The 23,001-nt window shown below is 43.7% G+C and overlaps 4 protein-coding genes across 5 annotated transcripts in view; 2 read left to right on the forward strand and 2 right to left on the reverse strand.

Annotated features, from left to right (window-relative positions):
* LOC126563887 (voltage-dependent calcium channel subunit alpha-2/delta-4) overlaps positions 1-11,169 on the reverse strand; it is a 62,140-nt gene extending 50,971 nt beyond the window's left edge. For both annotated transcript variants that reach the window (XM_050220675.1, XM_050220674.1), the window contains exons 1-2: positions 10,960-11,169; positions 3,327-3,408 (exon numbers count right to left, since the gene is read on the reverse strand). In XM_050220675.1, coding sequence (XP_050076632.1) covers positions 3,327-3,408; positions 10,960-11,102 — 225 coding nt within the window. In that variant the 5' untranslated portion in view covers positions 11,103-11,169. The remainder of the gene's footprint in view (positions 1-3,326; positions 3,409-10,959) is intronic.
* Positions 1-23,001, forward strand: part of LOC126565133 (uncharacterized) — a 358,067-nt gene that overhangs the window by 308,332 nt on the left and 26,734 nt on the right. The gene's annotated exons all lie outside the window — the stretch shown is intronic.
* LOC126564017 (exosome RNA helicase MTR4) lies at positions 16,310-19,362 on the reverse strand. The gene is made up of 2 exons (XM_050220918.1): positions 19,260-19,362; positions 16,310-19,175 (listed from the first exon to the last, which is right to left on the reverse strand). Exons 1-2 carry the CDS (start codon positions 19,322-19,324, stop codon positions 16,313-16,315), a joined length of 2,928 nt encoding a protein of 975 aa, XP_050076875.1. The 5' UTR covers positions 19,325-19,362; the 3' UTR covers positions 16,310-16,312.
* LOC126565152 (uncharacterized) lies at positions 20,240-21,214 on the forward strand. The gene is made up of 2 exons (XM_050222300.1): positions 20,240-20,632; positions 20,702-21,214. Exons 1-2 carry the CDS (start codon positions 20,240-20,242, stop codon positions 21,212-21,214), a joined length of 906 nt encoding a protein of 301 aa, XP_050078257.1.

Genomic DNA, 23,001 nt, shown 5'->3' on the forward strand with positions numbered 1-23,001 from the left:
TTATCCCGAGCTGGTTGCACCCTATCACGCTCTGTTTACCATCGGAAATGTTAATAATAAATCTTTCCGCTATCCAACACCTACTGATAAACTCCTCAAGGCGCTCAACGCGCTGAATGCACAAGATGTTAATGCACTGTTTTAATCCACCTCTATTCACCGACGAACGTGTTTTTTTTTGTAGTGCAGAAAAAAAACACACATAAACACACACTCACATAGAAAAAAATAGACCTTCTCTGGTCAACGTTCGACGTGCGAAAGCCAACGTATCTAACGATGTGTAAGCAGAGGTAAACACCGAACACGATACATTAACCGTCTTCTAGCACGGCACGACCGCCAGACCAGCTGGGCAATGCAAATGCACGAACCATGCACACACAAGACACACAATGTAGGTACGCTGTTGCACCTCTTCCGCTCACAGCATCAATGAGTGGTTAGCGAGTGTATGAGCGTAGGATGAAATGCAAAAAAAAAACAACAACAATCACCCTTCAGTTTGAGAAACTGGGCCGGTACCGGTACCGTACCAGGACGCTGTGTAACACGCGCAAAGTGCACTGGGCTACACTACAATCAACATTTAACTCGAACACCTCATGAACACGTTAAAAATCATTGTTTTCTAGACTTTACTCTTATCTTCCATCGTTCCGTAACGGTGCGAATGCAGGTGTTGAGGCAGGAAATTGTGGCATACACGATTGCATGTCGACGTGTGAAACCGTGGGAAACAATAGCTGACAAGAGTTGGTGCTTTATATGCAAAGTTAAACATGTTTATCGTACTTAATTTTTTTTCTTCGAATCTAGTACAACTACATGCATGCCAGTTAAATGGGAAAAAAGATAGTCCGTGGGTAATTCACAAAATTTTATGCATGAAGAATGCTGTTAATGGAGACGCCTGGTTGTTTTTATGAGCACGAAATAAACTTAAGCCATTTGTACATCTTTTTTTTGTCATTGCACATCTTTTCAAAAACAATATACACAGCACAGACCATAAATAAACCTCAACGAATCCTTGAAATAGTTACGGAAACGGATTTTCAGAATAAGCAACACAAACTTCCATCCAATGGAGACGCCTGGTGCTTTACTGCTTCATGGAGACGCATGGTGTGTTATGGCTAATTATTCGATTAAACAATATAAGGTTATAAGAAAAAATCGGTTCAGTAAAAATATCCTTAAAACGGCATTCTTATCTTGTTCAAAACATATTACACAAAAATACAATAAAAATGATGCCTTTTTTAAACTACTCTTTCCCTGCAAGCTATCTTTATACAATTTTTTACTCTTGATCTTGCCATAAAATAAGCTTTACGCAATGTACGTTGCGTGTGCTTACCAAACAGAATAATCCAGAAAAAAAAGAACAAAACGCAATGTGCAGAAACTCATCGATCTCAATGCCATCGTAACCGCGCTCCCAATCCACAGGAAACTTTCTCGTTGAAAATTGGCTTCACAACGTTGCATTCACATTCCCGGCCTCATCATCTCGTCGACACCGTGCAGTGGAGGCTCGTTTTCGTCGGGAACTAATTTCAAGCTAACTCTTCATCCTGTCCACCATCGGCGGTAGCATACGGTAAGCACACACCTGAGACATTCTGCAGCGAAACTGACGGTAACTGACGGAACGAGTTCGTACCAAGTTCGAAAGCAGGTACGTTTTTCACCTTCTGCGCTTGGGTCGATACATAGCATCGTCTTCAAGGTTTTTCATCGCTTTAAAACCACCGGCTGCCGCAGGTGGTCCACCCGCTTCGTGCCTTTTCCTTTACACGAATATTTTCTCGAATCCATCAAATTGCAGCACACCGAGCACAAGGGGAAGCCACCATACGAAGCCGCCGCACACACCGAAAATCATGCCCGGAAAAAGCTCCCCGGTGGACATAAAATCGATTCCTATGGGCCGTGAAAATCTGTGGCAGGCAGCGGCGTTCAGGTAACTCGACAACGAACAAGTAACGAGCCGTTTCCTCTAGCGGGAAGCCTTTTCTTCCCTCAGCTCAACCGATTATGCCGAAGGTTTGCGCTACAAAACGCTCTGTCAATGTATAGTAGCGAAAGCACCTGACAGCCCACACATGCTCCTCCTCCGTATCTTCCCCTCCCCCTCCCCACATCTCTTCATTGGTATGTGCAGAAGGGAAGCGAAAAGGCGGTGCGCTTTTCCAAACGCCTTTGGTAGGTGGCACAGTGGCTGGTGGAAAAGTAAAAACTTTCAGCACATATCATCCGAGCCCAACAACCTCCTAGATGCCTCAGGCATTTTGTCCCCTTTTTCTGTATGTATGTGTGTGTCTGTGCGCAACTTGTACGCGAGATATCTTTACTTTGGTTGAAATTTTCCACAAAGCTTCACTCCAGAAACCATGGAAGGTGTATGAAGATGGGTTTGCCCCAAAAATACACTCACCGTTACCAGTGCTGCCACATAGAACTACACATACACACACACACAAACTGTTACACGTGTACAACATCTCACACACGAGCCTCACAACAGGACAATGGAGCAACCTAACTTCGGAGAGTGAAAAAGCGGGCGGGCGGAAAACCGTTGGGCGAAAATGCGGGCTGGAAGCTTTCTCGCAGAACTACGAAATCTGTTACATACACCACCAGTCGGCCAGCAAACCAACCAACCAGCCAGGACTAGAAATCTCTGCGAAACCCTTTTTCCTATTTCCCGCACAACAACCACCCCACCGGCCACGGGGAAAAACCGAAGGATTTCGGGTCCCTCCGTTTCCCTTTAATGCGCTTGACTAATCTTGACCCGTTTTCCTTTCCAGCCCGTCTCCCCTCCCACGATATCAATGGCAGCTTTACCAGGGAAAGGATGCTACACATTATTGGGTCTCTTCAGGTAAATGTCTGCAAATGCTTTGTTGGCTTACAGCGCACAAACCGCATAGCAGAATCATTTAAAAGACCGTCTCGTTGAGTAGAAACGCCCTAGCAAAGGTAAAACACCCGACCCCGGCAGAACCGGAACAACAGCATCCGAAAAATTGGTGGGCCAATCAATGGGCTGGTACGACAAAACTACTACAACTCTGCTAATCCGGTTCGTCGGTGGTAAAGTAAGTCAAACGTAGGATGTCCTTAAAAATTACCGCCAGAATATCCGCCCTTTTTCCACTATCCACCAAGCAGCGTTGGTACAATGGGCAAAAGCACTCCTACACAGTGCTCTCACGCACACAAAATTAATCCTTTTTCACTTGCGGTACTGAGAAAGTTTGCTGCTGTGAAAGAAAAAAAAATGCGAAAAAACGGATGAACACGATACTTACATTTCTGATGTCGTTCACTTTGGTAAACTGTCGTCCAAACTCCCACAGATCGACACCGAAACGGATGGCCCAGTTTCGCACTCTGCAACAAGAAAGAGAAGATAAGAAAATAAGAAAATGGAGTTGAAAAAAAGCACTCTAAGTGAAATCACGCCTCGTCACAGTGAGCAGATGAGAGCGTCGCTTAGGTAAAGATTGAATATTACACTGGGGCTTACTATAGTTTAGTCTATTTATTGTGTGAGTTTTTTAAACATTTGTTAGTCAACATGCAACACGCTTTTTGCGCAAACAGACCAGCCAAACTGGATTTCTAAACCATTATTAATATTATTTATTTTATTTATAATCGATTATGACGGTACAATGCCGTATTGTCTATGATAATTTTATTATTCCTGATAAATAGACATATTATAGACCGAACATATTCCTATCGTAAATAAGATTTTTTGTTGGAATGTTTAGCTACGATATGTTTTCTACAGTTTGAATTAACATTTCCGAGATGCAACAAGGAAGACGGAGTTTAAATCAAAAACTGCCCTTAAGCTTAAGCACAGACTATCATTTTTGATACACTTATTTAATCTTTTTCAAAGCTAATTTTGTCTAGATTCCAGCATTCATCCAGACCTGAGGACAATTTGGAGGGTTGATCTGCTTGATAATTTCCTCCCTGCTGGCTCTGTACAAGAAAACTGTATTCTTCGTGTAGTCAAATTTTACCGAATTCGGTCAAAACATTACTGTATTATGAGCCACAGGTTGCAAGCATTCCCGAAACGCAAGCATCGTCTGTCATCATATCGATTGGAAGAAATGGATTCGAAAGCGTTCTTCAGTCACAAATAGCTGGCCAAACCTTTGTCTCTTGAAATGTTTTTTTTATTTAAGTAAACTTAATGGCATTTTAAATGTTTTATCTAGTGCTACAAGGACTGGTCTAAAACAAATTTATTTTTTAATAACATTTCATGTAAGAAACATTAAACATTTGCACTGGCACTTGAAGCACATAAATAAGACAAAGTTTTATAATTTTATTTAATTACAGCTTTTTTCTGCAAAGTTATGGTTTTTTGCATAATCTTAAATTAAGTTGACTCAACGTCTTTAAAAAATGTGTCTCAAATTTTCTTTGTCACCTGCTATCCTCTAAACGGAAGTTGAAAAGTATAGAAAAAACTTTTGGCCGTGTAGTTTCCGATCACCTCTCAAAAATCAAATGCCCAATGTGCGCGTAACTCATGCTGCATATTTCCCAAGGACGATCGACGAGATGATAGTGCGAGCCGAGAAAATCGTATATCCTTCCTCACTTTGCAGAATACTCCGCGCATGTGTATGTGTGTGTGAAGGTGAAATTTATCATGTCCATTATCGATAAAATGATTGCCACCTTCAACCGTGAGCACCATTTTCCACGACGGAAACATTCCCCTGGCGCGGTATCGCGAGGTTGAAGCTGGAAGCTGCGCCACGGATATGATTGGCCGGGGTGGGATAAAATTTCTCCTAAGGACAGCGGGTGGCTGTGGGAAAATCCGGAGTGGTGCGACAAACCAGCGATGTAATATCTGTCAATATACTGCAGTGCCAAATAGCACCCAACTCCGGACAGTGGCCCGAGGGCTAAAAGACAGAAGCTCGAACACACTGACACACACAACGCTGGCAGCGAACGGACGGAGCATTCCTTTCTATTCAAATTCCTACATAAATTTTCCCGAACCTTCTTCTCCCCATTGGGGCCTGGTTGTGGTGGTTCGGATGGATGGAAACGCATTTTCGCGCTATATGAGAGGCTCTTTGCAATTCACACCCTAACATACACACACACACCCGTAGACACGCATACATGTTAAAGCGGGTGCTGTTGTCGCACCGGATGGCGCACACTATTCCGTTGAATTGGAAGGTACAAGAACTACCATAACCTCAACAACCGCCTCCGTGCAATGGGAAGTGTTCACATGCACAGACGAAAAAAAAAAAAAACAAATCTCCACAGGATGCAAAATGTATCGATGGTGGAAAAGTTGTGAAAGATTTTGGTATTCGAATTTTTTCCATCCAATTTTCCCATGATTGGAAGGTAGGAAAAGGAACCGGCTAAGGGGAAAACACATTTCACACCATACCGCACGAAACACGTCCCTACCACACAGCGTGAGGGACACAGACACTCACACACATCGGTTTTCGATACGGTGGCAAGATTTATTGAAAATTCTTTTCACTCAAAAGCTCCGGCTGTCAGCCGCACGTAATCGGAAGTCTAGGCAACTGCCGTTTCCCTTCCCTTGCCCTTTCACAAATGCACAACATCCGGTTAGCCGGCATCCGGGTGTTCTGTACGCCAGCTCGAAAAAAGGGTGGCCTCCAACGATGTAGTACTTGCTTGTGAGATGCAGCACTGTGTACCACTGTGTGCCGCTGGTGAGGAATGATGGTTTGGCATTCAATTCCGACCACAGAGCACTGCTTACCGGCTGTGTTAAATCACTGCCTAACTCACCCTACCGATCGTGAAGTGGATTGATTGAATCCGGACGTTGATGAAAATCTGGGGTCTTGTTTTTTTTTTAAGCTTTAGTGTATTTAAGTGGGCCATAGAAGTGGCAGCATGTGTTTCTTATAATATAACGCTCTTTAGCAAATCAACTGTGAAGAAATCGACTAGAACAGGGCAGCTTTAAGAAGGTTTTAATTAAGACTTTAAATTGAAGATGATAAGCGGCTATAATAATGCATAAAAAAACATATCCTGATAGCTAACTTGCTTACTTGCTCTACAACCAACCAGCGTTTTGATAGCTTTACGGTGGCCTAAATGCTTGCTGGGAGAGCTGCTAGATGCTAACATGATCGAAACAAGTCATGGAAGCCAGCAATGTCCACTGTTGGACTGTGTGAAACTCATGCGCCTTTTTAAGCGTGCTTCGCGACGAGTCAATCAACGGGAGACCGCGAAACGCGAGGCCAGTAGGATTGAAATGAGGATCAGTGTGACGAGTACAAAAACACCTGCTTGACCGAGGGCTCTAATGGCAACGTTCTTGAGGTGGTAGAGTAGTTCTGCTACCCTGGTATGATTGGTACGATCGAACAGCAACGTAAGCAATGAAATTCGAAGGCGCATTTTTAGGGGAAATCGTGCCTACTACGGGCCTTACAATCTTCTGTGATCCAGAAGACACTAACAACTAACGAAATGCACGATACATCGTACACTGATGCATCCAGTAGTCTTCTACGGGTATGACTCCTAGCTTGTGCTGACAATGGACTCTAATGCTCTAGCTATATTTGGAAGCGGAGTGCTAAGGACTATCTTGGGTGGTGTATGCGAGTATGGCGAAAGAGGATTAGCTAGCTGAGCTGGATCAAGTAGAGTCAAACATGTCGGAAATCGTATGCAGACGTGGATGGAGGACTGCAGCCGTGTTACATGGCGTATGTCATCTAGACATACTCAACCCTGAGCTGGAAAATAAGAAAAATAAGAATGAGAATACGATACGAAAAACCATAAGCATTTTAACGGGAAACCAATTCTGAAATTTGCGTTTCGTTTAGACCAGCTTTAAGACATACTCCCAGCACGAACCCACAAAACAAACATCCGTTACCTAGCGTTTCGATTATGTCTTAAGAGTAATCATATGCTGGGGATTGCATACTTTTAGGCTCTCGGTTAATCCTTCGGTCAAGTTAAATTAGCGCAAATTACAATAGATAATCGAGTATGCCCGGGATAAGACAAGGAATAAGGAGGAAATGCCTTATAAATATGGTTATAGAATTTCCTCAACACAAGCGGTGTTGACAATACGGCAAAGGACCGTCATAATTAATTAAAAATAAATAAATAAATAAATTACAATAGATTACAATAATACAAGAAAGAGGAGCAACATGCTGATAGTGAAATAAAGTTTCTTTTAAAAATATTGCAATGGACTAACATATAAAATTCAATGATAAAAATACCCACTAAATCTAGCCTCAAATTTTTTCAGTTCAAATCTTGAGCACACGTGTTTCACCTTTAACACCAACTTTAACTGCACTCTCTTTCGTTCCCCATTCACCATTCATTCACAATGCGGCACCCCACTTTCCCCATAGCTTCCCTTTTCATCCTAATCGATCTCTTTGGCTCTCATATTTTTTTCCACCTTAAAAAGCGATAAAACGCTTTGCCAAAAAGTTATGACCGTTACGACTGTGAAAATTCATTTCCTTCTGGGCGGTATTTTCTTTGTTTTTGTGCTCGTGCTGAAAGCAAACCCATAAACGAAAGAAAAAAGCTGCAAAACATGAACTAATATTAACGTTATAACCCAATAAAAACAAAACAAGCAACAACCAACGGTGTCTTACGGTTTTGTTTTCTTTTATTGCCTGCACGCCCCATCAATCTTACCATCGGTTTGGCTCACTTTTGCCGCTGGCTTCACCGGCGAAACTCGATTCGCGCAAAAGATGCAAGTGACGTTTTCATTTTGGACGGGGAGCGAATAGTCAGCCGGCGCAGGATGGGCGAGGAAATCAATCGCATTCGTGTTACGCAACATAAAACTAATGCGTGTGTGCTTGTGTGTGTGTGTGTGGGAATGCTCTTAAAGAGCTTTTTTCTTAGGTTTTTTATCCACTTGTGAAGAAACCAGAGCGATCCTTAGCTTAGTAGAATAATGATGAAATATAGAGGAGTTAATTCTTGGAAAGATTTCAGACCAAGAAAAGTGCACCGTACAATGTGGCAATCAGTGGAAGCATCGCTGCAACCGAAACCGTCAATGCCGTCCACTTATCTAACGCTAGATTGCACGCGTGTTCTTTAAATACCACTCGTTGGAGGAGACTCGTTACTTTATGAGCCGTCTTTCTCCTATTGGGTGAGGTTTTATGATGTTATATAAGCGAGCTTTTCGCTCATAGTAGTGCATCATAATATGGAAGAGGCTTTAGAGAGCTGCATTCACACATCGACATGACAGTTGAGCGAACTAAAACCAAGTGTAATCAGTTTTAGAAAGCAAAGAAATGCGTGATATAAGTAAATAATTCAAAAATAATATTCATGCAATGAACTGTAACACAACCATGGCTTGGAGGATGTTAAGTTCACAACTAATTCGCCCCACACTTAGTAGCTCACTTAAAAGAAGACTGATATGGATAATTGCATACTTTTAAGAGCCGTAAAAACGAATCTGTTCATTGAGGGCAGGAGATCCCGTAGTGGGGCTCATAATTTATTCTCAGTCACCTACAAAACTATTGACAAACTTCTCGCAGACATTGATTTTCCAACCTCACGGTTTTGAAGGATACAAAACCTCGAGAATGACATCCGGTGGTCGGTGAAGAATGCGAAACTCCTGCTAAATCACAAACTATTGTACTTGCTAGCGAAATACGGCTTTAAACTACAACCAAACCGTACCACCACCACGACCACAACTACCATTACCAAGGGCAAACATCTCACAGAATCTAACGTAAGAATGCAGAAACCTCACCCTCAACCCAAAGACAACACTTCCCTCGAGGTGATTATGTATTTTTTCATGAATAAATATAAATCTGCACGGAGCCGAGCCTGCTGCATCCTACGAACGCTTTGCAGCGCTTGTTCTATCATCTCACACAAAACTCTCTGCACTTTTGTCGAGATAATTTAAACAATTTAAACTTTTCCACGCAATCCCGCAGCGCTTCCCCCGTGGGAAGGAAAACGGGAACCGAGCTGCACAATGCAGTTTCTGCACACGGAACAACGCCCAACAACGCCAGTTTTGCAGAGGAAGAAAGGGCAGTGTACGGCTACGTGCCGGAACCCTCGAAAAATGGTGGTGCATGGAAACTGATAAACCCTTACGGGGGAAAGGAATTGCAAAAGGATTTGAGTAGCAGCAACTATGCTTCTGAGTGGAATGAAACAAGGCGCAGACAAGCCCCCGTTGAGTCAGTAGTGGGTAAAGTAGACTCTTCCGTTGTGACTCTACACGGCAGTGACGGGAATCCTGAAAGAACGCAAGAAAGCGCGGACAATGATAGTTGCAAACCTTCCGTATCGATTGATTGTGCTCCAGGGAATGGCAGTGGGATGCAACAATAAAAACTCCCAGTTATAATAAAATCAATTGCTTTCAAGTGAAGGATCAACTGGGTATGCAAAGCACTCAGCTATGTACATTGGCAGCAGACAACGTCTTCATGAGGAAGATTTTATTCATGCTGATGCAACAGTTGACTTGATGCAAATATTTTTGACCCTCCCATCGGTGCTTGCTGTACAAACTACTTACAAACTGGAATGTTTTAACAATGTCTTAAAAGATACTTTTTTTTTGTGAATGTATTCTTTAAAGTATCAATGAGCAATTACTTTTAACTCATAGCAATCCGCCTCAGGCCGTTTCAATAAAATTTGAAGAAATTTTAACTTATGTAAAACAAATTCTTTGATCATACTCAATATTACCCAAAGCATTATAAATTATTAAAATTAATACAGAAGATCTTTCACGTAGCAGGACGGAGCATCGAATCCCATCCGTGATCTTCGTCCCTTACAAAGTATTGACTATTCATCTAAGGGTAAATCGAGTCAAGGAAGCCAAAAATGACAACTCTTGAAGAACAAAGTTGATTTCTAGTAATTATTATATTTTATTTAACAACTGATTTAAGAAGGTTTTCATTTGTCTTTTGAGTATCATCATTTATTAGGCAGACATTAACTCATACCAGCCATAAATACTATTTTTCTTTCTTCTTCTTGGCTTAACGACCTGTAAGGTCACGACGGCCATCAGATGGCTTACTAGACTAGCTGATAGCACGTAGTTGGAAAGTCAGTCCTCACTACGGGGAGACGGTCCGGATGGGATTTGAACCCCTGTCCTGCCGTTTGAAGACCGGCGCCGCTGTCGCCTGTACCACCGAACAGCCTCTTTATTTTTCTTTAGGGCTCGCAAATAAACATTGCATCATTATGAAATTAAATGCTCCTTAAAAATCTCTAAAATTTGCGATAGAAAATACATTGTGATAATATATCCACCTTTTTAACGCTTGATAAATTTCCTTTAAATTCAAATTTCGAAATGATCAGATGACATATTTGTAACGTTGCTATTTGAAACCCCACAACAAATGCCTGGCCAAGAAATTCTTCAAAAGTTGAGGATTTATTTCTACTTAGAAAAGAGTCTTATCATTAGTCCTTCACGTCAACTGAGTATGCCCGGAATAACCCAAAGAATGAGGAGCCTTATCATTATGTTTATATAATTCGGTCATCACAAGCGGCGTTGACAATGCGGCATTGTACGGTCATAATTCATTATAAATAAAAACGAAAGAAAATTAGTCCTTCATGTTAAAAAGAAACTTTTTCTTAAATTAATTACACTGCACCTATCTTTTACATGAGATTCAATTGAAATAATCTGTTGTAATGTGTAACTTCTATAAGCAGTAACAAGATAAAAAATAGACCCCAAAATATACGCCAGTAAAATGTCCTTTTATGGATTCCTAAACCTCGCACAACATGTATAGCATCATATTATCCTTTGCTCTTGAACATTCTTTCCCCTTCCCCGTTACTACTTACTCATTGTGCGGTATATCCTCGTCCGGGTCGGCACTGACTGGTGCAGGATCGAGCGCTAACAACAAACAAACCAACACCAATAACGATCCCGTCAACAAATGGCGCCGTCTCCAGCGCCACCACCTACTCTGGGGCAGCTCCATCACGCTTCCGACCACTGCCGATCGGGGATCGGGACACACCGTGCTCGGATGTCTCGATCGATGTCACTGTTTCAAATTTTCCCTTCTGTAACACTCGAACACACTACACACATACAAACACGCGCGAGCACAATCACAAGAACACACTGGCTGGGGTGTTCCTTCTTTTACCGGAGGACACGCGTCGTAAGGTTCGGGATGAGCTGATTCTTCGGCGGGGGCCAATTTAAGACTACCCTACTGGTTTATGGTTTATTTATCTTGCTTTACGACCGCCAAGGCCAGAACGCGCCTTTAAATCCACGCACGGACACACACACACATACACTAGTAAATGCATTCACCTTACGGCGTTGAAATCGGCAAACCACATGTCCACAGGAGGACACATCCACCCATAACGTGACACTGCAATAATATTAAATCTACACGATTTCGGAGAAGAGACAAATAGAAAAAAAAAGAATAGAAAACCCATGAAGACACACATTGGTGTTTATCAATAAAACATACAATTTAAATATAAATTACACCATCTCACGAACACGCACAGCTTTGGCGTAGCGAAATTGGAACACATAACATTTTATGGTACCTTAGTTGGCTTGTCGTAACCATAGGTTACACATACGGTGCTACTTTGACGGTTCAGGATTTTTTGGTGAACGGATTGAGAAGACGAGCGAGAGAAAGAGAGAGAAAGAAAGAAAGAGAGACTGCTTAAAAGATGATGCACATGAGCTTAATAGGCTTTCGCTTCTTCCGGTCAGGGCTGCAAAGTGCATCTCTCCACTATTCCACACACGCACCAGCAACTGCAGTCACACACAAGAGCACATCATAAACTATCACTAGAATGTTGCTGTAGACTAGTGCCTCTACACTCACAAGAAATTCACACACACACACATACACGTGTAGTATCGAAATGGTTACGGCTATTCGCCCACACCGCCCGTCCACGGTCCGGAAGTGCAGCGTAAGAGCACGTGGTACGTGGTCCTGGCGTCTCGTGGTGCGTAGGATGCGGGAAATACGACGACACTCTCACTCGCAGGCTGATGTCTGTATGGCATCGATTCAGTGGGGAGGGTTTTTTTAGTATTTCTTCTCACTATTTGCTACACACATACGCATGACCTTGTGCAGATGAACTGTGTGGTGGGGTGGTGAGTTGCATTTGAGAGCGTAATGCATTTTGCACCCGAAACGCAATTATTTTCACCAATTGAGTCGTAGTTGTAATTTTGACAAATTTTATAAAACAAAAGAAAAAATCCTAAGAGTTAAAGAAAAATTCGCAAATGAATCGAAAAATAATGAAGAAACAGGAATAAAGCAAAAAATAGTAAAGAAGTAAAACAAAAACGAAAAACAAGATTTGATAACTAACTAGATCAAATCACAAAAAGAACAACACACTTAGATGATGTTTCTTTAGTGCACTTTTTTTGCTATATCTTTTCTTCTTTATCAAACCGTTCAATCCAGTTCCACACAAAACTGGACCATCTCAACACTAACCCGAAGCCATCGGAGTTTGATTAATACTTCTCACTGGCGATTTTGCTGATGGCTCACCCGCCTTCTACACACACACACAAACACACAGACACAGCCAGTGTGTCTTTTCTATTTTTCCACAGATGAAACACAATGTGTACCACAGTTTCTCTTCTACTGCTCACATTACTCTCACTCTATTGCTCTCGCTCTCTCGCTTTGAGGCCATCTCCGTGCAAAATCTTCATCCTTGTTCAAAGGATGAGAGGGTTTGAGGAGATTCTATGTTTTTTCTCGCTTCTTCTTATTCTTTTTCCTTTTTTTTGCTGTCAAGCAAATGCAGCTCTTGTACTATAAGAGCATAATATCGGCACAGCATCTGCTAGCTACAAACTCACTGATTTACACACTCCAATACACACACACCTATACGCTTATAATGGCCACTGAGAGCTTGAAGTAGTATCTTCTTCTTATTTAACACTACTACAACCCTCGTAAGCCTACACGGGGAGGAAGCTGGTTCGGACGGGATTCAATATCCGTGTCCTGACATGCGAAGACCGGCGCCTCTACTACCTCGACCACCAATCGGCCCCAAGTTGTATCGCGTCCGAGTAGTATCCTTTCCCTGTCACAACTAGCTACTCCAACCTTAATCTTATAGTAGTGCTTCTGTACTATAGTATTTCACACATTTAACGGACATACGTGCACACACACAAGAAGAAATATTCTCTATAAGCTTGGAAGCTCTAAAGACACTTCCCTCCAATAATCTCTCGCAGCACACACACCAAAAAAGCAGCAAACTCAGCTTCAGAATTAAATAGCTTCAGAAAAATATCACCCAAAAGTCACATGCTTCCAAGCGAGTCAAGCACAACCGCACTGCACTGCACTAGTTCTTGAAGTGGGGGGTTCCCCCTTCACACCAGATGCATATCAGCTTCACTTGCATTTGCTACAGTCTGCTCCACCAGTGGGGAAGTTTTTGAGAAAACTCGTAATCTTGTAGTTCATCAGTTTTAACGCCAAAAAAAATCGAAATCCCCAAATCCAAACGCCTCGACTTGGGTGGGGTGAGGTAGGCAAGCCTCACACTTACATCTGCTCCACCACATGAAGGATGCTTTCCTTCCGCTTTCGGGCGAACTCTCGTAGACTCACAAAGGGCGGACGTTTTCTTGCGGGTTGTGCTATGTCTCTTTTGCTCCATCGTACGATTCTTCCCCCTCCTACCGACTCGCCCTCCACCCCTTCCACCCGGCAAAAAGAAAAGCACATGATCACAGGCACGCACGCGTGCAATAACGGGAAGAAGTCCGCTTCTTTTGTGCTCCGATAGCGCAAGAGAGAAAACGGACGAGCAGTGGGACAGTGGGAAACGTCACTTCGGCACCGTCGTCTAACATCCGTCTAATCGAGTTAGTATAATCACCACCGATCGGAGGCACCAGCGAAATGGAAACGATTTTTCGGTTCAGCTACCATCGTTGAAGCCCGCGTTATTTATCCACGGGTGTCCACGGGGGTTGAGGAGGGGTGAGTGGTATGGTGGTAGAGGGTAGCTCTCCATCTCCCGTCAACAGAAAAAGAAGCACCGTTGGAAGGCGTTTTTCCTTCAGCACTCTGATTTGCGGGTTTACTGGTTGCGTTACGTCGCGAAGCGTTACGTTCGGGTAGCGTTACGCGACTTTACTTCGCAAACGATGGACGAATCGTAAGGTCCTGGTATGGATATAAATTTACACAACCACCCACCCAGACCAATCACTGCCGAATTTTGACCACAAACACACACACGCACGTACAAACATTTATACATTCACTCAGACACATACACACTCACATTAAAAAGGGACTCTCCACTGTAAGCCTTCGAAAATGTTGCTAAAAAAGGGTGTCCTTCGCCAAAACCGCATTTGTCCTTTCGGGGTGTTACGTTTTCAATTTTCACCACAAAATCCACTGGGTGCGTTTTCCGTTTTTTGAAGTTAGTAATTGAATCCAGTCCTCCCGCACCTTAAAAAAGGGCCTCTCCCCCATACCATCCCCCTACCAGTAATCCAAACTCAGTGGTGCGGGATTAGGGCAGGTGTGAAAGCGTCCTACACACCAACACACCGCTGTTTTTGCCCGAGACCGTCGGTTGACACGGAACACGCTGGACACGAGAGTGCACGATCCGTACGCGCGTACGCTAGCCGATACTACTGAGACCGATTTGGGAAACGCGCGTATTCACTTGCAACCGTGAGAATTTTCCTCCCTCGTTGCTATATCCCCGCCACGCATACACACGCGTAGGTTTCCCCCCTTTTGGAAGACGCGGTGTTTCGTCTTTTTGCGCGAGTCACAGACTGGATGCGCACGCGCTGGAAAACTCACGAGAGATTTTGTGAGAAAGAGAGTAGAGAGGAAGCTCCACCCGGACCTTCCACCTCCCCCCAACAGAGAGAGAAAAAAAGGATGAAAAACTGTTAAAAAAACAGCTACCCAACCCAAACCGTAGGACTACAGAAGCTGTCGCTTTGATATGATTCTGTTGGACACACTTTTTCTTTTCACACCTTTTTAGTCACGCCGTTTTGGCGGATAAGTAACACACGGCACGCGGATCACAAGAACTGATTGAGAGGATGGCGCTTGCAGAAGGAAAACACACCTTCTGGGAGGCATTCGACGAGTAACTCCAGGAACGCCGCCACCGTCAAGCACTGTTCGTCCTTACTGTGCTGAAATTGGGGGAAAATCTCATCTGACAGGTACTGGGATCGATAGATGCGTCCGAACGTGTCCGTTTGCTTTGACAGGATGGAGAAAATCCGTCGGAAAAGCCTTTTCAAGCGCTTTTCCAACCAACATTGGTGAGCCCAACGGACAAAGCAATGACTTGGTAAGCAAAACCGAACTGGTGAATTCTTGTAGTATAGTAGTTACTATCAGAAAGTTGGAGTTTAAAATGAACTTCAGGCCTGATCCTCATATTCTACAGGTTTATTTAAGCTCAAGCTTTCGTTCGTATGGCATTCAAATTCCGGTCAAGTTCTAGTAGAATATCTAGTATCTAAGTTACATCATTACAATCTAAGTAGATTTCTTATCTGGGGTTGCTGTCTTCACACGGCAGAACCGTATACCGAATCCCGTCCGAACTGTTTCCTTGTACACAGGACTGATTATGCAGCTAAAGGTTTACATAGTCAATGAAACCAGCAATGGCAGGAAAACCTTGGCTAGTTCTCGAGCTTAACAAAAAGAGAAGTACTAAAAAAATGTTACGCCACTTTGAAGATAAAGTGGACACAATACAGCGACTCCATCCTTCTTTCCCCTTAACTCAATTTATGATCGACTCCAAGGAGGAAGTAATTTTCATTTTTGTGAACATGGGTGTCGGCAACATGTCTTCACAGGACCTCCAATGTATCCCCCACCCCACCCGTTCAACACTTTAGATACTGATGGTGATGGACCCAGATATCCTCACAACGGTGATGATGCTGTAACGAAGATTTCAACATAATCTTTCGCTTAACCCATGTTTGCCACGACTGTGACAAATCAACCGACCATATCTACAAATCCTCAAACCATACACCAGGTTACATTGTCCAATTAAGCTTTATTAATTATTTATTTATCATTCTCTTTACGCAGTCTCCCACCACTCCTCCCATCTCTCGCCATTCATTCCTAAACCCTTACAAGTAAAGTGACGCAGCAAACACGATATCACGCTTCAGCAACCGGATCGCTTCGGAGAACTTATTCTCTAGATCCGTGTTACCGATCGTTTTCGATGCCTGTACCATCTGCCGCAGCAGTTCCTCCAGCCGACGCATACACCGAATAATAGACCCCTCGAAAATGTCCGTCATCTTGCAGAGTTGCGCAAACGAGGCACCCTTACACCAGCACAACACCACATCCATCAAGAACGGTTTAAAAGAATCGACGTACCGTTCCTCGTCCACCTCCACCTTACACTCGTTCGACACCTTCGCTATCCGGCGTGCTAAATCCTGCATTTGACGCAACGGCCCAGACAGTTCCTGCGTTGCCGCCGGCATTTCACTGCTCTTTTCGTCGCACACGAAACAGCTTAGCAATGCGCACGATTGGGCCGGCGTTAGGTCCGTAAACGTACCATTAAACACCATCTCCGTGATGAGTAGCTCGTCCGCGCAGCTTAGCTCGCAAGCTACTCGACCCTTAAACTCAATCACATCGGCTGTGGTGCAGTACCCGAGACGGCGAAGTACACGCTTCCGGTGCTTCAACTCACTCATCTGCAATAGACTGCGTGCTTCGCGAAGTGCGTTCTTCTCGTTCCGTAGTTCCTTTTCCAACTCTAGCTTGTTCATGTACTGAGAGTACAATCGTTCAAGACCGGACGATTCGTGCAGCGGGTGAGCAAACAGACGCTTCTCAAACTTGTCGATCATCTCGACGATTCCTTGGAATTCTTTCTCCTGAATGTGCATATCGGTGATCGGGTTTAGCAGTGGAGGGCCCTGCGGAAATCGCTTCTTCACTTCCTCGATCGTCTTCAGCACCGATCGACGATTATCCGCCGGACGCAGATCATTCGGGTAGTAAACACGCAGCGAGCTGATGCGTGATACAAGCTTATGCAGCACGGGAACTACCTCTACCGATCCACGCTTTCCCGCTGGACATGGTTTCGGGATGCCTTCCTTCTCGAATCCATCCGCCACGTGGAGCAACACATCGATCACTACCTTCTGCTCGGTTTTAAGTGGATTTTGCTTCGAGTCTGCATTTTCCTTCTTGAAGTTCACTATGATGCCCCACTCGAACTCTCCCGCATCCGATTGGATCTTTATCATGCGACCCGGCTGCAGGAAAGGGACCAAATAAACGGGTCGCGTCATATACTCCCGGAACTCCTGGCCAAGTCGATCCAACTGTTCGCGAATGTGATGGTACGAAACGATCGACTGTTCGTCCTTAATTTCTACCGCCAGCAGTTGCTTTTGTTTCCGCTGGACACGCTTATAAATCTCCGGTATGGAGGATTGGTTCTGAAACTGGAAGAACGATCGTTCCAGCATGTACTCCGGATTGATCTCTTCGACACGCAGCAAGTTCAGCACCATATTGTACGTCAGGTGAAATGCGGAATTGATCGGATCTGGTCTCCCCTGCACGATGTCCTTGCCAACCATCGGTGAGACGGCTTCATCGATCATCAGGATAACGATACCTTTGTCGTCTAAACCACGCCGACCGGCACGTCCCGACATTTGAATGTATTCACCGGACGTTACCCAACGGAAGTCTTTGCCGTCGAACTTTCGCGGACTGGTGAAGAGTACCGTACGGGCCGGCATGTTTAGTCCCATCGCAAACGTTTCCGTCGCAAACAGCGCCTTAATCAAACCTTCCCCGAATAGGATCTCGATCGTTTCCTTGAGAATGGGTAGCAATCCACCATGATGAATGCCGATTCCACGCCGCAATAGAGGTAGCACGTTCTCGACCTGCGGTAGCTGACGATCCTCTTCCGTTAGCACATCCATCGCATTATTAAACACTTCATCGACCAGTTTCTTCTCCATCGTAGAATTAAAGTCCAACTTTGCCATCTGCATCGCGTAAACCTCACAGTCCTTCTTGCTGAACGAGAATATAATGACCGGCGCAAAGTTCCGCTCCATGATCATCTTTACAATCTTGAAAATGTTCGTCTCACCCTGGTTGGACGCTTTCAGGCCACCCTTCCGACCCTTCTGATCACCTTTAGCCGCCTCTCCAGCCGTCTGCAGCACGTTCATTGCCGTGTTAAAATTATCCTCCTTAAACTGGCCCCGTTCATCCACCACCAGATGAATGCCATCACCACCAGCAGGGAACAGATAGTGCTGCAACGGTGTTGGTCGATAATCCGTATACACCACATGGCACGGTTGTTTGTGCAGATGGCAAACCCATTCCGCAAACTGACGCGCATTAGGAATCGTCGCCGACAGGAACACGTAGTGCACGTTGTCCGGCAGCAGGATAAGCGTTTCTTCCCACACCACACCACGCTCCTTATCGCGCATGTAGTGAATCTCGTCAAATACAACCCAACCGACCTCACGCATAATCTCCGACCCTCGGTACAGCATGTTGCGCAGAATTTCCGTCGTCATAATCAGACAGGATGCGCTCGGATTGATCGTCACATCACCCGTCACCAACCCGACATCTTTAAACTCTTCGTGAAATTCACGATACTTCTGGTTCGAGAGCGCTTTAATCGGTGTGGTGTAGATGACTCGCTGCTTGTCCGCTAACGATTTCGCGATGGCATATTCCGCCACCACGGTCTTACCGGCGGACGTATGCGCGGACACCAGCACGGATTGACTGTTTTCGATGCATAGGATTGCCTCCTTCTGGAACGGATCCAATACGAATGCGTACTCTTTGGCCGGTTTGCCGGTAGCGGGTTTAAGTGGCATGTACTTCTGGTCCGGATAGACGGCCACCTCGTGCGTACACGCTTCCGGCGACTGTATCGTGTGCACCTTGATGCGACTCTCAATGTTGTCCAGACTGGGAGGGGGGGGGGGGGGGGGAATAAAAAAAAGAAAAAATAGAGTTGTGTGAAGTTGAATATCAAATCATCATTCTACTTACTTTATATCGTCCAGTATCGATTCCACCTTGGGCTTTTTCGGAGTTTGTTCCTCGTCGCTTAACATTTCTACCACCTCCAGGTCGCGCTTGTTACGTCCAGCAGCAGGCTCCCTACAAACAAAGCCAATTTCCATTAAAATATTACCCGTATCTAACACAATCAACATGATGCTACAAACCCCTTGTCATTGTTATCATCTTTTTTCGATTTATTTACGGTCGGGGCTACGGTGGGTGCTTGTTCGGCCAGCACTACCGGCACGGGCCCATTGTCATCGTTCTCCTGCTCGAACACACTAAACAAATCGTCCACATTCGACATCTTGCGCTTTCTTTTCCTTACTGTGCGCAGCTAAATGGGGGAACGGGCTTTCGCACTACGTTAACGATAAAGATTCTTTTTCACTATTTTATAAGATTCGCGGCTTTTAGCGTTCCGTGTAGCTTCTCTCGCACGTGCGTTGGTTGTTGATGTTCGATTTGTTTTGCAATATCGCATCGAAAATGACAGATGACGACAGCTGTGGTAGAAATCGAACGCATTCAAATACACCCGCGTGGATGACAACACTCGCTTTGTTCATCACATCGCAAATTTAGTCGCACCAACGCGCTTCTTTCGTGCAACAATCAACTGCAAAAAATAACAATCTTAATCTGATCTGATAACGGCCAGGCAAAATTTTAGTAAAACACTGCCGTTCTCACCTTCATTCTAATCGCGCCCAACTGCATCGAATCCCAACCGTCTTCCATCGTAATTGACATATTGGTCCGGTATGTCAAACCTCGTACCAATTTGTTTGTTTGTTTTGTTTAAAATTTCACCCATTTTTTCGTTTATTTATAGAGTCTTTGAGTCTTAGAGACTACATTTGCCTCATTTTACCAAGTAAAGTTACGATCGTTATGCGGTAAATTCACTTGAAAATAGCAATTTTCCCTTGATTTCACCAATATCCTTTATGCTTTTTAGTAACATGAAACCACTTAAAACCAGCAAACACACGACGAACGCTGAACGCGAAAAAGTTGTGCGTGCCTACGAAAAAGGATACAACATGAAGGAGATAGCCGGTATGTTACACATGAAGCGCAGCACCGTGCATGGAGTTATTAAAAGATTTCGCGAAACGGGACAGACGCCAAAGGAGCGTAATTCGTCATATGTGAGAATAATAAACTCACAACACGTTCAGCTGATCAAGGAGTGGATAGAGGCGGATCACAGGATTACGCTGAAACAGATTGTTACAAAACTGAAAGAGGAACACGGAATCGATGTATCGAAATCGACGGTATCGAGAACAACTAAAAGTTTACAAGACACTTTAAAAACTCCTCGCAACATTCGACTGATGGCACGCAAATCTGTAATTATTTTAGTTCATTATTTTAAGATATTGTTAAGGTCTATCCTAATGACTTTGGTTTAATTCTAGCTACTGCTCGAGTCATCAAATTCGGCTCAAGCTATCCTACCACCTATTGACCAAGAGTCCTTAGAGGCAAATGCATCACCTAGCCTATCACAAACGGTCTCAAACACATCGTCATCAGGATCGTCTCGAGCGCTAACTCCGCCACCAGGAACATCCCGTGCAGTAACACAATCACCGGAAGCTTCCATAACTGATGCATCTTTCAAGCCGGAACCGTCTCGAGGCGAAGAAACACCACCGCCGAGTCCGCCTCGAATCGTTTCGTCCCATCAGCGTACACTTGCCGTAAACCGTCATCGGGAAGAAATTAACCACACCCACAACCAAATCATTTTAAACACGCTGGAAACAGTTTCTGCAGCAACGAACCGTTTGATGGAAGAAAGTCGTCCACAAACGGATGAAGCGATTTTTGGTGCGTGGGTTGGTGGCCTGCTGTCGGAATGGTCACCACCAAGGCGATGCACGATGAAGGTGGCCATCCGGAAAATGATGCTCGAGGCACGGGGTTAGATATTAATAGTGTAGTTAAAACGGAAATCGAATTTGAGCAGCGCGAAATAGAAATTGAATATTTATTTAGGATAATAAACTAATACGATTCTGATTACAACACAGCCAATCAATGTGAATCATTTGTAAGTAATTTGTTTCTATTTTCTATCCCTTTTTCAGTGAATATCGATACCTCATTGATCTGATCAGCGGACTCGAGTTCGAACCAAGCATTGAAATTACGGAAACAAACTAGCAGTGGATCGTTTGAGCCAAATACTGTGCAGCGTTCAGGAATCATTAAAGGTGGACGAGGACGAAGGGATCGTGAGGGGATAAAAAAAGGAATAACAGAAAGGAGGGATGGCGCGTCGGAAACTCTAAGAATAAATCCTACGTCTCGATTCCAATGAGGTCCAGAATATGACACCGAGTTGAGCAGGGTGGTAATGCAAGGAGGGAGCGACCAAGAAAGCGCCTAATCGCAGAGAGAGCAAACAATTTTTGTACCCTCTCAACTCGGGATTCTAAAGCACTGACTCGGAGTACGGAGTCAGTGCTGTAGGAGTGGTCCGAGCACTCCGAGGATAGTCTTCGGATAAGTCCAAGTGTCTGATAAGCCGAATTGAACTGAGCAGTTTGAGCATTTTCCTGAAGGAGTTCATCAGTTTTGGGCAGAGCTCATATCTTCCATATTGTATCACAGTAATGGTATTGTATAGGGAAATTAACCTTACTTTGAAATGACGTGATATCAAACAGGTCGTTAAGCGAGGAATAAGAGGGAAAAATTAAATTAAATTAAATCAAACCAACTTAACACTAACAATTTCTCAAAAACACTCACACGCACCCTTCCCAACACAGTTGAAATAAAACACAGTTTGATTTTGTTTGTATGACTATTACACAACTCCTATCGCAAGTTTGAGTTGCGGGGATCGCTTTTGCAATTTCTGTACTGAAATCATTTCTTAAACTCACTTTATTATTATTATTATTATTATTATTATTTTTTGTAATAGTAGTAGTAGTAGTAGCAATAGTAATGGTACTATCATACTCAAAAAGATGCTAATTTTTGTTTGCAATTCTATTTTGTTGCTTATCTCGTGCAGTTCGCAATTTTACAGCGACTTTCTTCTTCCTTTACCGATTCATTCAATGCATTAGTTTGTCAGCATTGATGTTTTGTTTTATCATTACACACTGTGTTGTTGTGACTCTTTTGTAGTTTTTTTTAATCGCTTACTGTGTTCTTTTTTTTAGTTTCTCTTTTTTTCGTGTTCTTGTTTCTTTTGTTTTCTTTTTTTCTGTAGTGGATTGTTTCTTTTTTTCACAGTTCGTTCTTTTCTTTCTTTTGTTGTTGTTGTTTTTTTCTTCTTTTCGTTATCATTACTGCCAAATCGTGTTGCCCAGCCAGGGTGGTGTTATCTTTTTTTTTTCTTTTTTTTTTCGTTTGGCTTCGACTTACGAGCTACTCATACAAATCATTTTCTGGTATACGTGTATCATTGACCAAGTGCGTTACGACCAAACCCAGTTTGTGACTCGTGATGGTGTGCCATCGTACAAATGAACGCAAAACATCGCAGCAAATCCGTATGCCCTTTCTATAGAAGCACAGACCATTTTTACTGCTACGAGTATACCTTTCGAGGCGTAAATTCGTGCGATGGCTAATCGAGCATGGGCGTGGGCACGCAGTTGATCTTACAAACGCTCTTTACACTGTAACATGATCATCCATCTACTAACAACAAATCGCACACATGATACTTTTGTCGTATTAAAAAACGCTTGCT

This window comes from Anopheles maculipalpis, chromosome 3RL (genome assembly GCF_943734695.1).
Source record: "Anopheles maculipalpis chromosome 3RL, idAnoMacuDA_375_x, whole genome shotgun sequence".
NCBI classification, from domain to species: Eukaryota; Metazoa; Arthropoda; class Insecta; order Diptera; family Culicidae; genus Anopheles; species Anopheles maculipalpis.

Bases quoted from the DNA above. Each gene is read 5' to 3' on its own strand.
- LOC126564017 (XM_050220918.1), bottom strand. From the start codon at position 19,324: ATGTTAAGCGACGAGGAACAAACTCCGAAAAAGCCCAAGGTGGAATCG. The intron at 19,176-19,259 runs GTAAGTAGAATG...CCCCCCTCCCAG, and splicing joins TCGATACTGGACGATATAAA to TCTGGACAACATTGAGAGTC.
- LOC126565152 (XM_050222300.1), top strand. From the start codon at position 20,240: ATGAAACCACTTAAAACCAGCAAACACACGACGAACGCTGAACGCGAA. The intron at 20,633-20,701 runs GTAATTATTTTA...GTTTAATTCTAG, and splicing joins GACTGATGGCACGCAAATCT to CTACTGCTCGAGTCATCAAA.